This window comes from Cotesia glomerata, linkage group LG2, assembly GCF_020080835.1.
Source record: "Cotesia glomerata isolate CgM1 linkage group LG2, MPM_Cglom_v2.3, whole genome shotgun sequence".
Classification (NCBI taxonomy): domain Eukaryota; kingdom Metazoa; phylum Arthropoda; class Insecta; order Hymenoptera; family Braconidae; genus Cotesia; species Cotesia glomerata.
The window spans coordinates 7,975,146-7,996,333 of record NC_058159.1 but is presented as its reverse complement, the minus strand read 5'-3'; the positions used below and the strand labels follow the sequence as shown (position 1 = coordinate 7,996,333).

Here is a 21,188-nt window from a genome sequence, read left to right as displayed (position 1 = left end):
AAAATAAATTTTAGATACGAACGTTACTTACAAAATCAATTCGCAAATAACTTCGTTGATTATCAATCCCAAGAATGATAACTTTACAAATGAGGATATAATACGATTTATCTCTATTTCATTAAACTTGAAGGAACTTTGAGAGAAAAATTTGAGAAGCAATATTTCAACCAATCATTGTCAATACAGCCTTGAGGGTAGGTATAACTTTGACAGAAAAAAAGATGAGAATTCCAATTTTGTGTTCTCCCAATTTAAGATTACTTGTCTTCCTTATTATCCTTCTCGCTCATCCTCTCTCTTTCTATCATCCAACTTTTTACTCTATATATAATACTTTTACTCTTTTTCCGTCTCTCGATATCTTTCCTCAGTGGTTCATAATGGAAAATACCATAGTCTACCATTGATTTTACGTTTCGTTTGAGGAATCATGACTCATCCTCATTCACAGACATTATTGTTACCCGGATTATTATGGTTCATTGAAACGACTTGTTTCAACAAGTTTTTAGAAAATCTCGTAACTTGGGTGGTTACGCGAAAAAATTCATGTTCGTCGCGTTTGAGCATAAAAAAATCTATTATCGATATTCTCCACTTACTTTCCAATAAAAACAAACTATCAACTAACTTGCTATAATAAATTATTTGAAAATTTTTTCTTTAACTGAAGTTACACCGAGAAAAAATATTCCTTTCAAAATTATACTGTATTTTTACAATAAACATTCTCACCTTTTAACTATTATATTGCTACTGAAGCTATAAATTAATCAATTTATTGATAATGATTTGTTTAATTAATTATGCGATGTAATAAATTATTCTATAATGACAAGTACAAAATTAACAAATAGCTAATTTTGTATGCTTTAAACGCTAGCGCGAAGGTATATTATATTATATTATATTTATACTATCGTCTAAAAATCAAGATCTTAGTGTTTTGTCACATTAAATAGTATTACCTAACAGTCATGATGTAAATATAAATTATATAAAAAGTACACTGATAAAGAGGAAACTGATCGTTAAACTTATCAAAACTTTTTTAAATCGATTAGTTCTTATATTTTATAAAACAGTAGTGTTAAAAGCTTATAATGTGGAGTTTTCAAATTATTATGGAGGGGTGTAAACACTATGAATTTTAAAAAAATCAATTTTTCAACTTAACTTATTTTTTAATTTTCTCATTTACTCATATAGAAAGTTATGGAATGACAATTGCAGTTTAATATTGGTTTGTTTTATTGGAGAAATGATAGTTGGAGAAATTTTTTGTCCTTTGAGCGGCCATACATAAAAATTTATTCCTAAATACAATTTGAAGATAGCTGATTATCCTCAATAGTTTCGCTGACTGACTGCTGGGAATACAGCCTTTGATTGGTTCTGTTTTATGACTCACGCATCAGAATGAAAGAAGGCGATCAATTCGTGTGAAAATAATATTATTCTTATTTTATAATTAAATGAAAATTATAAGTCATGCACTTTTAGATTTTCAAAATTTTTTTAATAATTTATTAATATTAAACTTAATTATTTAAAAATATCAAATTTAACAATCATATTTTTGAATTTTTTTTTGGTTCATTATTTTTAAATTAAAATCTATTAAATTATTTAATATAATGAATTATGTTTATTTATTTTCATTGAACGAAAATTTCAGTTATATGATAGATTATTCCTGTAGCAATATTTTATTTATTTTTTTTTTGTGTATTTTAATGAAGTTAAAATGTTATCCAGCGATGGTATTTCGATTTAATAAATAAAATATAATTTACCGAAAAAATAATTGAAACGTCAGAAATCAAGTAAATAATTAGTTGAGCAAATAAAAGTGAAGTATAAGGTAAAAATATTATTATTATACACAAGAATATTTTGCTGCCATAATAAAAGTCAGCAAAGCAAGTAAACAGAAGAGGTAAAAGGAAGAAAAATGACGAATGAGGGGTCACTATTAAGGGTTTGTTTTTCTCATAAATGACAATCGTTTTAGGAAATAAAAAAAAATGTTTACCCTCGAACTGGAACCGAATACGCGAAAGACGGTAAGATGTATTATACACAATTGGCCATCCTTGAGACGAAAATAGGATAGTGCTCGAAGCGGGATACTGTACGATTACGAAAATAGAGGCATGCAGTATGGAAAGAGAGAGAATTAGTGAAACGAGGAAACTCCAGCAATAACCCTTGCTTGATATCGTTCTCTAAGGGATAAAGTCGACCTAAGCACGATCCCAAATACTGGACTTTGTTGCCAATTTGTATTGTTATAACTGTTCTTGAGACTATACTGATAATTCATTGTGACCGCACTAATTCAATTTGAAAACATTAATTGTTCTGTTAGCTTTATGGTTATTTTAACTAATTAACATCTTTGATATTGAGCAGAAAGGAGTCAAATTTAACAACCATTTTAACCATTATGCATCGTTTTATTTGTATCATCGTTTATTGGCAATTTATTCCACAAAAATTCATTAAAATTATGCAAATTGCACCATCAAACAACGTTTGATCATGTTTGTAATTTATAAATAACTATTACTACTCTAATTTGCTATAGATTTATCCATAAATAAATTGGAAAATAAAGCTTTTATCACAAAAAATCACTGCTTTCAATTGAGGTCTTCAGATACTTGTGAGCATGATAACTAGTCACTACAATTATTAATTCGTTTTATTTTTCAACTTCCCGCTAAGAAAATTGAAAATTTTTAAAACTCGGGAAGTAATAACTTCCCGTTTTCACCCCGTTTTTTGAAAATCGAGTTTTCATCAGATCTCGACATTTTGAGGTTCTAGGAAGCTTTCCTGACTATTTCTGCGGTGATGTCACCATGTGTGTGTGTGTGTGTATGTGTGTGTGTGTATGTGTGTATGTGTATATAAATCTCTCATAACTTTTGAACGGATCATCCGATTCGATCGAAATAAGCGGCGTTCCAAAGAGTTCCTTTGCCCTTAAAATTCTGATACTAGTTTACAGGATTTGAGTCGATGAATTTTCAGAAATCTCAAAAATAAAATTTCCAAAAATTCGTTTTTTTTAAATATCTTTTAAACGGCTGAACCGATCAACTTTAAAAACTAATCAGCTCTAAAACCACGTCGATTGCCATCAGCCCGGTCAAAATCGATTGATTCGTTCGTGAGATATCGTTGTCGAAAAAAATTGAAAAAAATGTTTTTTTCAAAATTTCTATGAAATTTTCAAGCCTGACCTGTTTACGCTTCAAGATTTTTCAAAAAACTGCGTTGAATGCCGTAAACCACGAGAAAATCGGTTAATTCATTCAAAAGTTATTGCGGTTTGAAAATTCAAAAAATAGTGTTCCATGAAACTTCCATCAGCTTTTTGAGCTCGAAGAGCTCAAAAGCACAAAACAGCTATTTATTTGGTCTCAAAGAGCTCAAAATTACACAAAAATTATATTTTTGAGCTCGAAGAGCTTAAAAAATAAGTGAATTGTTGAGCGCTTAGGTATGGAGGTAGCGGGAAGTTGCAGAGATGGCGTTTAGGGTCAACCGTTTTCCTAATTTTTTTTTAATTCGTTCATAACTTTTTTAAGAAGAATCGTATTTAAAATGACTATTATAATCCACCGCCTTCTATTGTATTTGAACAAATCTGAGCAAATATTTTGCCATCCTAAATTAAATTTGTGAAAAATATACTCTCAAATCGATGTTTTGATTAGAAGATTGTTTGATTCTACAATTTGTAGTGATTGAAAGTGATTTTTAGGTACTAATAGTAGAGTACATATTGTCTCGGTAACCTAAACTAAAAAAGTATGTGTTCAGTTAACAGGCCCAGCCGCGATGAAGTCGCCCCTGGGGGACTCCCAATTTCACGAGCCGCACCTGTCTACCACTAGTTCCCGCAAAAACTAACTGCCTATGAAAGCTTAGCTTGACTGATCACGCCATGTCTCGGTGGTGTGATTGGCTGATCGCTCCGCTGACATGCGCAATCGGCCTTTTCCCCAAGTCGACGAGAAAGAAGGCGCATTATTATTATTTTCTTTCGCTTCCACGCTTTCGTTGCAACAAGTCGCCATAAGTGTTACTTTACTTTCGCTTTTTGCTAACAAACCGCATTTCGCTTTTTTAATAAATTAATTTGCTTAAATTAATTGTTACTAACCCGCTTTAGTTTGTTACAGATAAATTGTGTTATTTGTAAAAATAATTCTCCGCTTTTCCAGTGTCAGCAGTGTGCTCAACCACGTGTCAACCGGCTTCGCTTTATTAATCAGGCAGTGCTTTATTAATCCGCTTTTATTTAAACAATCCGCTGACATATTAAATAAATATTAAGTGTAATTTGTGTAAATAAATTTATAGGGTTCATTTTAATAATATTTCCACGTTTTAATTGAGATATCCAGACCAAAACCTGATCCTCCGCTTTCCCGCATTTTCAGCATTTTACAGTATGCATAAAAAAAAAATTATTTTATTTTACGAAAGACATTTTATATGAAACATATATTTTTCCGAGTGATATTTTTTCTGAAACTATAGTTTCTAAAGAACAGAAAAATACCTCAATCGTAAGCTTACAAGCATGTATAGATAACATTCCATGCTTGTAAAGGTGGACCATCTCAAGGACTCCGCCGTCCATCTTACAGCTTCAAATAAATTATTTTATTTTGTGAAAGGCATTTTATATGAAACATATAACTTCTACCATGTGTATTTTTTCTGAAAGTATAGTTTCTAAAAAACAGAAAAATACATCAATCGTAAGTTTACGAGCATGTATGAATAACATCCCATGCTTATAAAGATGGACCATCCTAGGAACTCCGCTATCTTAGGAACGGATAGTATGGATACTGGATTGATTTTTAGATAAGTTAGAATTTTAGATTTAGTGTTTTTTTTTTTTTTTTTTTTTTTGCTTAAATGGACGAATTATATGAAATTCAATAAGACACTTTGCTAATTAGAGCATTGAAATATTTTAAATTACATACCTGCTCGTGAATTTTTGAAGATATTTTAATAATACCCAAAGAAATGGCAGCTTCGTTTCTTTGTAAGTTATTCAGTTCAAGCAAGTAATAATTAGAAATAATGATAGTGTTGTTGAGCAATATAAAGTTGACATATTCATTTAATTTATTATGATCATCTGTATAATTAAGAGAATAAGGATAATTTCGTTTCAGCATATTTATAAGTAGTAGTTATGAATAGTTAAAATTAATTATAAAAATTTATAACAGTCAGAATTTCATAAATAGATTTGAATTTCACACTCGATAAAATTTGATTATTTATTTATTTTTTTTGGAACAATTAAATGAGAGGCTGGCAATGGCCTGATCGGCTCGGTGCTCGCTTTTCGAAAGATTGGGACCCGGGTTCGATCCCAGCACACACCAATATTTTTCAGTGATTATAATTAAAAATAAGTGCGTTTCGTTACGTTGCCAGCCTCTGGAAGTGGCAGAGATAGCCGGGCGGTACACGTCTGACTTGGGCGATCACACATTTAAGCAACAACTTGAATGGGTGATCACTTTAGTCAGCGTTGGCTAGCACGAGGGATCTCTGCACACTAGGAGAGGGGCCTATAATGCTCCAGTGGTCGATAAAGAAGAGTTTCTTATCAATCACTGTAGACTTAGCCCAGCTCCGACTGTACTGTCATGGGTTTTCTCTGTGGTTTCCCCATGATTCTGTTGCAACAGCCTGAGAAGGGGAGGTTCAGGGTGAATACGGTACAGAAAGCACAAGTCGGTCCACAGCCGCAAAAATTAAAAGTAGAAATGAAGTGTCGGGTGGGACTTGCTGAAGTCCAATATGAGAAATAGAAAAAGCGTAGAGCTAGGAGAAAAAAGAGGAATCAGCCTTGTAAAAACCGAGAGGTATACAAGTAAAGCATAATAATAATAATAATAGAACAATTAAATGTCGTTGTATGCCAAATTTTAATCTATATAATTGAGAAAATAAGGAAAATTTTGTGACGGACTCATTTTTATTTTAAAAGAAATTTTTATAGTGAAATTAGGTACCATCAGGAAGATCTTGACATTAATTAGTGCTTTTTACAATTTTTGATAACATTCAATTTTTTATGTTAGGTTTTTGGTAGAGTTATGAATATTTTTATGGTTCTATATGTTATTTGTTTCATTACATTTTTTATTAATTTTTTCCTAATTTGTCCTATCACAACAATATTATTGTACAATTTATTTCAAAAGTACCGTAACTATATGTATTGTAATTAAAAATATCGAAAAATCATTAAGCTAATTTTTTTTTATTAATAATTCGTAATTCTTGGCAATCACATGGTGATTACAAGTTGCTTGTTAAGTATAATTACAAATTAAAATAAAACGGTAGTTGAAATCGATAATGAGCAGTTGATTAGTTTGTGGTAATAAAAAAATATTGGATAAAGTTTATGAGGGTATGATGAAAAATGAAGTTTATTAAATTACGAAATAACGAGTTATTCCACTTGCACGTTGTGTAAATCTGTAAACGAACAGTAAAACTGAAGCCCTCTCGATTCCAGTCGGCCAAGAGGGGTTGAATATTCACAGACTGACTATAATTCCCATCGATTCATTGAGAGGACCCTAAGCCGATTACTCTGCCACTGCATTATAATTGTTGAACGCTTATTATTGCTCTCCATAATAGCACAACTTTACTGCGCATACACATATTTGGATTACCATGTAAACAAATATTGATAATTTCATGTATAGAGTTCACCGGCCTTCGTTAATCTATGGGGGAAAAATGATAACAGAGAAGTAATGAGGCTGAACAGGATATTGCAAAAGTCACGTAAAGTTTATCAACCCTAGAGTTTTTTATGTAATTCAAGGACCATTATCCATGAATCAAACGTCAGCAAATCAACAATCGTGTTAAGTGATAGTCATTAAATTATCGTAATTGTTATTTATTTATTAAATTATGAAAAAAAATTTGATACGTAAAAGTACTGAGAGTTAATGTTCAAATTTTAATAAATTTTAAAATGTTATTAGTAGATTTAATTTTCAGCTATAGAAATATTCAAAATATTGTTATTTGAAATAAAATAAAATTATCATTGAGCCTCATCAAAAATTACTGTTTTATTATATTTAAAATTTTTCAGAACTTTGAATGGCTACGTATAAATAATAATTACAATAAGTTAACAATAAAAGTAACTTTACGAAAAAAAATGTTGCCTTAATTTTCATAAATAAATTTAGAAAAATTTCTAATAGAAATATTTTCAAGAAAAAAAATTTTTTTCAATTTTTCCAAACTCCCAAATAATACAAATAATAGAAAAATCCATTTTTTACCCTTAAGAAAAATTTACAATATTTTTAAATGATGTAATTTATTAAAATTAATAAGACAATATCTTCAAATGTATTGAAAGAGAAATATCTTCAAAGTTTCTTTCTTTAACTAATTCTTTAGAAATATCCCTCGGAAAAAAAAAAGTAAAATTCTCGGTAAAATAATTCCATAGGATTATGCAAAAATATAACGCAGAATATTTTCCACCGATGAATAATACTCGTCTCACGAATCAATTCCTACAGTAGCTCCCTCATTAATAATTTCCGAAAATTCTCTTGAGTAATTTAATTGATCGTAGTCGAAAATGAAAGATAAAGGGCGTGAAACAGAACAAGGAGATTTTCTCAGTCGCTCTCTCTTAAAGAGCTATAACTCCTCACGTTTTACCTTATTTTCCCCAGTTCAAGATCTTTTAGTAAAAGCTCCGTGAGGCTTCCAACAGCTTGCACGCTTCCCCTCATACTTTACCAAGTCTTTCTTTACATTTGCTGTCGCCTAAGTTGCCTACACTTAAGCCTTTTGTTAAAAATGATAAATGTACGCTGCGCTTGATAAACGCTTTCGAAATATACCTATAAAGTGTTAAATAAGCATCAAAGTCGTAGTTATTACTTTTCTTTTTCATTATTCAGTCAGTAATACGTTTAATATTTTTGGTATATTACTTTCAAGTCTTTATAAAGATGAAACAGAATCATATAAACTCTGAAACATACTTACAGACGAAAATACCAAGCAGTCCAATAGAACTAAATTTATTAAGTTAACTTTTGTAAAAAAGCTATTCTGAAGTTGAGTGAAAGATTCAGAAATATATATTGTATGAATAATGCTATTAAACGCAAAAACATGCTTACTTACTAAATGTCACAAAGGTTATTATAACGCGAAGCTTTTTAAACTAATTTTTTCCATTTTTTAAGCAAATCAGCACAATGGAAAAATTAGAAAAAAAGAGATATTTTTCAAAGAATAAATCGATACACTCTCTGAAAAAATTTCCTAGAATGTTTAATACTATTCATAAGAAAAAAATTTGGAAAATCCAAAAGTGTGCGTCTCATAACGCCCATTTATGACAAAAAAAAATGAAATAAGATAAGACTGAGATGATCGGAAGCGCCCATGTGTCGTCAGAAATTGAACTATTTTTTATGTTTATGTATACATAGATATAGAAAAAAGACTAGTCACTGTTAATGACTCCATTAATTTTTTAATTAAATTACATTGAATTAGACGGCAATTTTCAATAGGCTATTACTTAGAATGATGCTGATGCGAATGAAAAAAAAAATGAACTTAAAAAGTGAAGTTTTTTAGGGCGTTATCATGATCACATACATCATCCGCACATACAGACAACCCGATGTCCACTGAAATATTTTTTCAAAACGGTTTTATTTATACTATTTCGAAAAAATAGTGTCTTTTAAAGTATTTACTGTCATAAAAAAGTGTTCGTATTGATATTTGAATCGTTTATTTGAGAAACCCCATAAGTCAAAAATACTAAATTTTTCAGGAGAAGCAAAAAACATTTTTCTCGGTTAAGTTTGCATTAACATCATGAATCAATGATGAATAATAATTATATTAGTATCCCGAAAAAATATTCGAGCATCAAAAAATTTAATTGTTAATTACTACTATTAAGTAGAGTTTTACTACTACTAAAAAGAGTTTTTTCGGAATCACTCCGAAATTCCTAGTTCGATCAATTCATACTCAAAGATTCTTTATGAAGCTTCAAAAACTGCGTCGAATGCTGCCAACCGCGTAAAAATCGGTTCATTCATTCAAAAGTTATTGCGGTTTGAAAATTCAAAAAGTTGTGTTTTATTAAACTGCTATTAGAATTTTGAGCTCAGAAACCTAAAAATGACACAATAATCATATTTTTGAGGGGGACCGTCGTGCCCCAGGCTCCCCTATATTATTCCTAATAATCAAATTGAAAGTAGCGAAATCTTAAAAATTTTATTATGACATATTACCCAAGAATACTAAATCATAGTAAAATCGAATAGGATTTTTATATATTTTTTATTTTTACTTTCATTCGTCATATACTTTTTGTTATTTTCGATGTGGCCATCTGACCTTGGCATCATATAAAGTATCTATTTGTAATGGTTTGCATTATGAGTCGTGCAAAAATTATTACTGCAATAAAAAATGTATTTACAGTATTAAAAGCAAATTTTATTAATATTTTCGTCCGTTCTGTTTAATCAACAGCAAAATTAATGAAAAAGCGAGTGGAATAAATAGATTTTAATCAAATTTACCAGACCTAAGAGTAAATATGTATAAGCGTATATGTATGTATGTTAGAAGTGAATAAAATAAGAAGACCCACAAAATCATGGACATTATGCGGACTAAGTGTTTTGCGAGGGAGGCTGTGTCGTTTTTAATGGTTGAGGGCAGTATATAGGCTAGACTAGGCGCTATATTTCAGAAGAAACAGTTAGCGCTAACCCGGGGCTGCCCCGAGTACCCAGTACTGAGTGCCAGAGCAATTATAAGCAACGCCGGAAGTCACCGGTTTCACCAGGACTACCATCAACACCACTGCCACGGTTACCACCCCTTTTTCCCTCTAGTATTTTCTTCGGTGCTCAATGTCCCAAGGGTATTTTGTCACCCTCATAATTATATTTCTCCCGCTCGCTCGATTCCGGAGAAAAACGTCGATGCGTCGCGTCTGAGATCGGAATCATTTCGGAAATCTAGAGAAAATATTTATCCGCGAGCAATCTTAAATTTTTCGTTCTATTCGGTTGTTGTCATTCCTCCGACGCCACATTCTACTGCTATGATGGTAAAATATCTGGAGGTATTTTATGCCTCGGGATATTTAGTGCTGCCGTAGATTTATTGTATAACCAATAGTGAAGGGAGCTTGCCCACGAATTATGTTTCGGCTTTAAATAATGTAAGCTTTATTGTTTAATATATATTAATTAACGATCCATAAATTACAATGGTATGGATTTAACTTTTGGTTATTATTTTATACATAAGCTCATTTTAACATAAAATCGTTAATCAATAGTTTTAATAAAGTTGAACATTAAAAGTTATAAAAGAATAGTTTGAAATAATTTTAATCAATCAGATGAAAGAAAGAGATAGAAGTAAAATTTTTTCAATATTAAAAAGAGTTATTTGAAATTTTTTTGTCAAGTCTGCAAACGGCTTGGAAATGAGGAAAAGAGAAAGGAAAACATGTTTAGTCAGGGTTTTTATGACTTTTGGTATGCAATTTTCTGGACATGGGAAAAATTACATATTCATAATTATTATCGTTGACATACAATAGTTACTACCGTAGAACCTTACTGACTGAAATTATTTTATAGTTACTATTATAATGAAAGCTGACAATAATTATCATCATAATAGTTTTTATCAATATTTATTATTACGATGGTAATAATTACAGCCTCACGTATTTAAAAATTCTTATCCTGTTGTCAATTAATTTTTTCAACATGAAAATTTTTTTTTTTTTTTTTTCATTTCAAACTCCTTATGAAACGTATTTTATGGTTTATTATCTTCTTAAGTTACTTTGAAGACTGGAGCCGTCAGTTTGTGCTCATAACTCCGCAGCCTTCAAGCTTTCATATCATTAAATACGTTCAATAAATGAGCTTCAGTAAAAAAAATACAAATATTTAAAAAAAAAAATTTGGAAAACGTTTGACCTGGCAGGCAATCCCTGGAACTTCCCGCTATGTACAAGATGCTTGAGAAATGATCTATTCCAGTTTTGAGCTCTTCGAGCTCAAAAACACGATTTTTATTCTTTTTCGAACTCTTCGAGCAAACCAATTATTTTTTATAGGATTTGCAGCAATTGGCACAATTTTTCAAGCACAAAATGATTATTTTTCACTTGCTAAACGATCCGAGAAGAAATTTTTAAGTTATGTAAAAAAAAACGATTTTTTTTCAAATTTTTCGACAACGATTTCGCTTAACGAATGAACCGATTTCGATGTGGTAAAGAAGTTTGAGGTGAAGAACAGATTAGTTTTTAGAATGGTTCGATGGATTAGCTTATAAATTATCTCAAAAAATATTAGTAAAATTTAAGTTAATAGTATTCGAAATTAGTCACTTTTACAAAAAAAAAAAAAAAAAAAAAAAACAATGATAATTATGAATATCGATGGTCTAATTAGCAATTTGTCTAACTCCTTATTTTTTAGAGGGTGATTTTTTAACATTTTGATGTAGCCATAATCGAATTATAAATTATTTGAATGATTCAAACCTAAATATTATATCTCTATTAGATAATAATGATATTAAATGGTTTTTAAAAGTGATAATAAATTTTGAACTAATGGTTTTTTTTCGTACAAATAGAAGATTCTCTAAAATGAAGTTAGACAATTTGCTAATTAGAACGTCGATATTTAATTTTCTCATTGTACTTAATATAATACTATTGTTGTATCAGAATAGTTGTTAAAAATGATATTATTAATCATTGAAAATTTATCAAATGTCAATCATGAAAAGGATGACTTTATAGTAGAGAATATAATATGACTTTTTGCTTATCCATATATATTCATACGCTATTGAATCGTTGAATTTAATCCAATATAATCAGCCTATCAGTAAAAAAACAAGAAATAAAATTGAATACTATTTCCACTTTACAATCCAATGAATTTTATAAAATCATTACGCTCTGTTTGCATACTCTGTAAGCAAACCTAATTGATCCACGCGATTACTGTTAAATGCTTCCAAACAATGATATTATTCACTAGTATTATATTCACAATTTTATTTCGGATAAACTTATATGCAAATAACATTTGGAAGAGATACAAAATAAATCAGAGGTATAAAATACAAAACATTAATCATTGAAACTTAATTTAATGGTATATAAAGTAAACATTGATCATGTTTCCAATCAACTACTAATCAAATCACATAAACTTGATGCTGCACTATCAATTGTGCTTGTATTGTTAAAAAAAAAAAAAAAAAAAAAACCTTTGACTCTACAAGGCATCCCTAAAACTTTTCTTGTCTTTGAGAACTCGATTTAGTTGTATAGTTTAAAAGACATGTGACGAAAATGTAAGAAAATTTAATTCAAGTGCGTTTCAAAAAACCTTAAAATTATCTAGCTGATTAAGTTTATATAGAAAAAAAAGTTCTATCAAAATTACAGAAAAGTCAGTTATATTTACAGTTGTATTCCTGTTAAGACATAACTGTCAAATTTAAATTTGTAGAAATGTAATTTTTATATTTTAAAAACTGTCAACCTGAATAGTCAATTTTATATTAAGAAAAATGTAAGTATTACATTGGAAAAATACATTTTATAAAATCAATAGCACCAAAACTCTTATATAATTTTATATAAACATTTATGCATAATTATATAAAAATGTTTTTCCTCGGGTATGTTATTTTTACCGATCCATTCCTGTGAACCATTCTAATGTACTTTTTATATAACTATTTCTGTAATTTTAATATGATTATTTTTCGTGCAAAACATCTTTGAATCTAATTAACGAATCTTTTAATAAAATCATTACAATTTATGATTTTTTGGAGAAAAATACACTGAGAAGAAATAGTATATTACGATCCAAGGCCAGAAAGTTGGATTTCCTGGCGTATGGGATATGATGGCCGAAGTGTAGCCGAGCTCTCCATCCGAAAGTACGCAATCCCGGGGAAGGGGTTTTGCCGGGAGTGAGGGGGGCGCCGCCCGACTGAATTGGCTATACAGCGTATATCTCTAAAAAAATGACTATACGGCGTTTAGTCAGGATAACGATACGTATCCTTATTCTAACGATATTTTTTTCTCCGTGTAATAAAAAAGTAAAAATTAATAAATAAAAAAAAAATAAGTTATTTTAAAGTTTACTAACAAATGCTCTGATTAAGAGAGATAACATGCACAGAACCCGTCACAAATATTTAAACTTGATTTAAAAACACAATTAATTTTTTTAAGTTTCTTAAAAATTAGTTTTCAATTAGACGGCTAAGAAAGATTGAAATTAAATCATTAGAAGCTTGTAGAGTACATGGATTGTTTTATAAACATTGATTTACTAGCTGTCAAAATATAAAAGAAAGCAAATAAAATTTACAAAACTTTTAAATTATTTTCTAAAATTTTTATATAAATTATTTTTGCTGTATTATTATTAAATAGTTCATTAACAATAATCTAGTTAGAAATTATTTTTATTTATTTGAAATTTTTTGGTTAGTTTCTGCTCTGACACGTTACATACAGACGATGTTGTGACTGTTATATACTCGCTGTATAGGCCGGTCGCGTCACGAAACTATGAAAGAAAGCGAGGTTTTATGCTGCCGGCCAGAAAATATGCGTAGCGCGCATGCGTTAGAACAGGCCATAAAAGTTGCTCTTCCTGGAGTAAAGTACGTCCAGGAAGAGCGTACTTTCGGCTAGGAGAGCAAGAAAAATTAACTTGATTCGAGAGGAAAATTCTTGATCCAAGAAAATAATTTCTAAGAGTTTGTCTTTAATGCAGATCAAAAAATCTTCAATCAAATTAAATTTACTTAAATGAAGAAAAATTTCTCAGTTCAACAATTTTCTAATACTTTAATTAAAAGGATTAAACTCTTCAAAATGATTTTCTTAATTTTATAGTTTTTCTCTCGAATCAAATTAATATTTATTTTTTAGTAAATCACTGATGAACTTACGTTTTCAACACTGGGACTTGGTAAAGCCCATTGTACAGTAGTTGCTACAGCTGCGGAACTTCCAGAGTGATGTTTATTCACAAAATCGACTGGAAGACTATAATCATCGCAAAGTGAAACCTGGAACATAGAAAAAGCAACAATTTAGTCGTTTTTTTTTTTTTATTTTCTATCTCAGGTAGAGCATGGGATTAAAAATAATGCAGGTACTTTAAAAATAGCCGAGTAAGCTCAACAGTAAAATTTTTTATCAATATAAAAGCCGATTTATCGAAGCGTTTTTACGATTTTGTTCTCTCTAAAATCCAAATGTATATTGTGAATAAACCTAAGTATAAACTCATATAAATCGAGACAATTGGGGATTCCCGAGGGCGGCTTATCATACGTCGGACTATGTGCCGAGGATGAGGAGTGCCCAAGCCTGCCAGTTTACAGTCTAGCTGGTACAGTATATAGGTAGTCACATGGCTGGTGCGATGGAGGCGCAAAAGGGGAATAAAGTAGACGAGTTGGACGAGGATCGACGTAGATTTTATCCCACTTGGAGACCCTGTACACAAATGGTTCGCATTTATCGTAAGCAAAGAGTGCCATATGAATATGTGAAGTGGGAAATGGAAGGAAAGTTAAAAAAAGCTCCGGAACAGGAAGAAGGGCTGTGAGAGATATGGAATAGGAGAAAGAGAAAGAGGCGGTGAGTTAGGTAAGTTGCTACGGTATTACATCCTTCAAATTTATGTAAGTGTAAGTGTAACAGTTGAATCAAATCAAATGAATATAAATATGACTATCATTATCCACATGCATATGCTATGATTGTGATGATAATGTTTCCGTATTTAGATTACGCTTAGTCAATTCATATGCGATGTGTACAAGTTGGATAACTGAAGCATTGAGTAAGCAGAGAAAGCTTTTGTTCTAACATGTTTGAATTTAATATTAACAGACTAAATATACATTCATTGTTATTTATGACTATTTTAAGGTATTATGAGCGAGGGACTAAGAAAATAGTAAATTTTAATGAAGATAGGCTTTTGTAGTTGCGAAGTTAAGTGACGGAAAAATCACGTGACTTGTGCTATGCATTTGTCTATACAAGGAAAATAAGTTGAGTTTGATTTACAATTTTAATCATCCATTTTTCTATAAAAGCAACCCGTAAAAAATGTGGTCATATAAGGTCATGTATAGTCAATTTTTATATCTGGCCATATATTGCCTGATCTAGTAATCTGTAATCATTTGAAACTACACATGTGAATAAAAATATAATTTTTATACCTTGTTAATTTTTTATTTTTCTTGAAATCATTATGTCAATGAAAATGTATTACAAAAAATTAGTTTAGTAGTGTATTAGACTAAAAATCAGCGTATTAATTTATGCTATAAATTGACACATAAGACTGAACTCTTTGAAAAGTAGACAATTCAGCGATCATGCGGCCACTGTTGGAAATTTCCAGCACTATTTTTGGTCAAAAAATTATATATGATCACATCATATATGACTAGCAAATCTGATATGGAAATATTAAGTCATATCAACAAATTTTTACCGAAATGTATTCTATTTTTGTTAATAATAAATTAAAATTAAATAATAAAATAAATTTTTTCTTTAAAATATAGTTACTTGTCTTCTAATTATAATGTGAAGTTTTTTAATACAAATCTACTTTTTAAAAAAATTTTTATACCTTAATTTAAAATTTTTTGTTACACTCGTGCATTTCAAATATCAAAAGTTATGAAAATCTTGATGTTTATCAATCTTTCAAGCATTTAAAAGACCTGACTGCGTCTCCCGCCAAATACAGTTCTAACATCGAATCAATTGTACTCACTTCGCCCAATTTATAATGAGAGTATTGTTTAAAATTTGATTCATCTAAAATTGAGAAAATTTTATGACATAATTACTTGAGCTTCCATTTTTAGTATTAGCTCTATTGACAATTGAAATTGGACAAAGTTTTGATGGCAATACACTTTCGATACATATGCACATGAACATTGAACATTATATTATTACATTTGTAAACTTGACAGATTTCTCTGTAATTTTAGGGTATTGTGTTTCATGTGTTTACAACATGTTAATTCTCTCAAGTAAGCTTATTCGGGGGTACCAATGTCCCTTGAAATTTATCGGCTTCGAATGGGATTCAACGAACACAGGTGCAATTCGAGACTTAGCGTAAGCTTGGTAACGAGGAAGCCAAATGTAAACTAGGCCGTTGAATTGATATCTTACGACGGTCAATGACATCTATACTACATTTTCTCCATTGAAGCGTAAATAGATAGAGTATATATGTACATTTCATGTATTGTATTCAATTTCTCTTCTTGTTGTGTTTCTTCCAATGTTCAAAAGAGTTACTCGATTTTTGTATGGTAACTTTTTGAATAATATGTTTTACAAAAATTTTATAAACAAGCATCCGATACAAATTTAATTACATTATTAAGAAACCTTTTGAAATTTTAATTATATGAATATTTTATACTATTTTTTATTTGTTGAAATTTGCAATTTGAATGGCTGTAAAAGTCTTTAACTGTATAGTCGAACAAAACAAATATTGCCCAAGTAATATATTATATCTCAAATGTAAATATTATGGAAATTAACGCTGTATGTAATAAACGGAGTAAATACATAAGAGGATGATGCTCTATTTGTTTAGCACTCTCACAGTAAAATTAATTTCACGGAAGACTTTAATTTACAGTATTAATGAAAATCGCCCACAGAGTGTAAATTTGTGAATTAAATAACTCAATTATAGTAAAGTTAGATCTTGGTGTTTTGACATTTAGATAAGAAGGGTTTCTCGTTAATTAGTTAACTGCATTACCTAAATCTGATGAGTTATTTAATAGGTATCAAAATATCGAAAAATAACAGAAGTCGGTAAATAAACGCGAGACAAAAAAATACTCGTCATTTTTTGTACATAAAAACCTTTCTAAACAGAAAACATTTGAAAAATAAAAATAAAACTCAAATCTCCGGGCTCTATATCAGTCCGCTAAAAAAAAAAAAAATATGCGTGTTTATTCCGGATATGAAGTTTTATCCACTCTACATACCGGAATTCTGAATAATAAAATAGATTCGGGGCATAAGGTCACTCAAAATTTCTTTTAATTATTATGATAGTGTCTGTGATTCTTTTATCAATTTTGAGATTTATATTATCGACTAATTAAAATCTGAAAGTTGAAATATGCTGTCATTATTACACGGAGAAAAAAATTAGGAAAACGGTTGACCCTGAGGGCCATCCCTGGAACTTCCCACTGCTTTCGTAATTAAGCGCTTAAAATTGCACTTATTACGTTTTTGAGCTCTTCGAGCTCAAAAATATAATTTTCGTGCAGTTTTGAGCTCTCCGAGCTCAGAAGTCTGATAGAAGTTTAATAAAACATTATTTTTTGAATTTTCAAACCGCAATAACTTTTGAATGAATGTACCGATTTTCACGCGGTTGGCGCCATTCGACGCAGTTTTTAAAATTCTATGATATATTTTCAAACACAAATTGATCAGGCCGGAAACTTCGGTGTAATTCGAAAAAAACACTTTTTTTTTTATTTCTTTCGTCAACGATAACTCACGAACAAATTAACCGATTTTGACCGGCTTGGTGGCGATCAACGTGGTTTTTTGATGTTTAGAGCTGATTAGTTTTTGGAATTGATCGGTGAAGCCGTTTAAGTTATTCAAAAAAAACCAAATTTGAAAAAAATTTTTTTCGCAGTTTTTTTAAGATTTCTCAAAATCTATCAGTCCAACTTGTATTTAAAATCTAAGTTTAGTCGAACCCTTTCGAATGGCACCAACCGCGATCAAATCGGTCAAGCCGTTCAAAAGTTATGAGAGGTTTACACACACACACACACACACACACACACACATACATACACCATCGCGGGAATAGTCAGGGAAGCTTCCTAGGACCTCAAAATGTCGAGATCTGATGAAAACTCGATTTTCGAAAAACGGGGTAAAAATAATAACTTCCCGATTTTTGAAAATTTTCAATTTTCTTAGCGGGAAGTTAAAAATATCATTAGAATAAGGATACGTATCGTTATTCTGACTATACGCTGTATAGTCATTTTTTTAGAGATATTCACTGTATAGCCAATTCAGCTATACAGTAGATCATAAAAATGACGATCCATATCATTATTTTAGCGTTACATTTAGTTAATTCAACTATACAGATCCTCACGTTAACAAAACAGTTGCCTGTTTTGACGAAACTACATATATTGACAAGAGCTATACTCTGTATGCTTAAGATTGTACGGACACTAATGTACTTTTGAAGATCAGAAGCTAATTTTTTGATATGTTATGAATTGCTATCTCATACGTCTAAATTAATTTTTTGGAATAGATCTGACGAAGAGTTATCCTTTAATAAATTATTAAAAAATTGAAATTTAACATGTAGCCTATAGAGACTATTGGCGGATTGCACTTATATCGATTTATGTGACTACCTCATAGGAAGATTAAAAAACAAAAAACTTCTATTTCACTCAATGAACTTTCGTAAAATACGTTAAAAATAAAATAAAAATTTTCTGACGAAGGCTTTTAAAGATATTTTAATGCAAAAGATGAGAAATTCACGAAAATTTCAGGCCGACATATTTAAAAATAAATAAACCACGTGATTCAGCGCAGTGTAGCAACGTTGCACAGAATAGAACGCACGAATTTTGAATTTTAATAATTCCTGTGTATTTTTATGGGTTATGTTTTTCAACTCAACACTACACAGTGACATAAATATAAACAGCTGTTAAGCGCGGTGTTGTCAGGTCCGAGTTTTGTGAAAAAATATTTGAGTCAGACGTTGACTATTTATTATTTTAGTCTAGTCAACAAGTTCAAAAACGTGAAAAATAGAGATAAAGGTCCTAAAAATATGAGCGATGGCTCATTCGATTCGGAATCACCTCTAGAAAAATGTTTTTAAAGGATTTTGGTGCAGGTAAAAAATTGCAATTGTTATTAACAAAATAAGATGGAAAAAAAACGATATTTCGTTTTTTGTTAATAACTCGAAAAATATTAATATTTAAGCAATTTTGAAAAAAGCCCGTTAAAGAGGAGAAAATTTCCAAGAAAAAAGTCCGTACACCCGGAACTCTATCTCCATTATTTATAATTTTAATTTGACGTTGAAAATAGGGCTCCGCGCGGCTGTTACGGCATGCGCGCGCCGCCGCTTATGAGAGCTGAGCAATAAAAATAATTTTAATATGACATTATATGTAATTTAAAAAATTTGAAAAAAATTTAGTACCTTCTTCACACTTGAAAGAATCGAGCCGCGAAGAAAAAAAGTTTAATCACCATTTTTGAAAAGTTATCTAATTGTTAACTAACAAATTTTTTCCCAATCTCCGTTGGCATAAACAATGGGATAAAAGGTATAAATAATTGGCCTATAAATTTTAAACTTCGTGGAGCCCTTTTGATATATATACTTTATAAGATCCTGCGATAAATTTTCATTAAAGTTTATTAATTTGTTAATTATGATTTTTTATAACTATTGAAAAATTAAAAATCTAAAAAAAGTTGATAAAAATTTTTTTTTCAACTAATATTTAGCTATGCCTGTTTTCACATTAAGCAATGGCAGTAATTAATATAGGTTATGAATTTTTTACGTAATTTGTTTATAAAATTGTTTTAAACAAATAGAGAAATTCAATATTTTTGAAAAATTTTTTTTTGCTATTTGGTTGTCCACAAAAAATTATGATTTTTAAAAAAAAAAATTTTTCTTAATTTTAATTTTTAATTGTTTAAAAACGATTTTTTCATATTTCGATTGTTTAAACAATTAGTTAAGAAAAAATTTTGCTTTTAAAAATCATAATTTACACTTTTAAATAGTTTGGCAAAAAAAAAATTTTTTTTATTAATTATTTAATTGTTTATTAGTTTAACAATTTGTTATAAACAAATATTGACCAACGTTATATTTTTTTCTGAAGCAGAAAAAAATTATAAAAACAGCCATATATAAAAAAGTTCCAAAAAAAATTTTCTTTTATTTATTATAATTAATTTTAATATCATACGGTACGGTAATTATCGCCACTACTTGATTTGTCAATTAAAAAATTGATATATCTTTTAAACTATCAGAGATACGATAAAGGACATTCAGGTCTTTTGATAGAAAATGAATTTTTCTTTCAGATGGATCTAAGATCAAGTTCGTATCTATTGTTTATTAGCTATTACATGCATTTGTTTATAAAAATTCTGTATTTTTGACTTTTTCGTATCTTTTGTGATCTTTAACTTGTTAAATTATGCAGATACAGCAAAAAACCTTCAAACAATTTTGTTAAGGGATTAATTTTCTAACATATTAATTGTTAATCATACTTTTATTGCTAATTGTTTAAACAATATACTTACTGTGTTTGGTGTTCATTTGACTGGAGCTCCGTTGAACATAAATGTATTCTATTTTATTATGTAAAAATCAAAATTCTTTTTGTGTATATTATTTAAAATTGTTCCCGTGATTTCCTAAACAGTTTAATAGACTTTTCATCGAGATTCTACTTATTTATTGTAATTTTCATCCCAAATTTCTTGTTTTTATTTTATACTATTTTATTAATCTATTTAAAAATAACTTTTTTCGGTTAAAAGTATATAAGATTTTTTATAATAATGAATTAAGGTGGTTGAATAATAATAAAATTTGTTCGATTACATTTATTATCTTTATTTTTATCCTTTACAGTATTGCAAATAGTTTTTACGGTTTTTATTTTATATTTGACGTTTTCTTTTTTTTTTCAAAGGAGAAATTCGTGAAGTACTTGGCTCATCAACGTTAGAAGTCCGAGAGACTTCCACCGTTTCTTCAACTGCATTATCCTCTTCTATTTGATCTTCTTCTTCCTTTTCTCCTTCTTCTTCTTCTTCTTCTTCTTCTTCTTCTTCTGAATCAGTATCATCTAATCCATAGATCGATCGTTTGAATTTCTCGTAAGCTAATCGTTTT

At 29.6% G+C, this 21,188-nt stretch overlaps 1 protein-coding gene across 1 annotated transcript in view; it reads right to left on the bottom strand.

Annotated features, from left to right (window-relative positions):
- LOC123259718 overlaps positions 1–21,188 on the bottom strand; it is a 258,178-nt gene that overhangs the window by 57,275 nt on the left and 179,715 nt on the right. Inside the window, exon 3 of the mRNA XM_044720378.1 lies at positions 14,116–14,235. Within this exon, the coding sequence (XP_044576313.1) occupies positions 14,116–14,235 (120 nt within the window). The remainder of the gene's footprint in view (positions 1–14,115; positions 14,236–21,188) is intronic.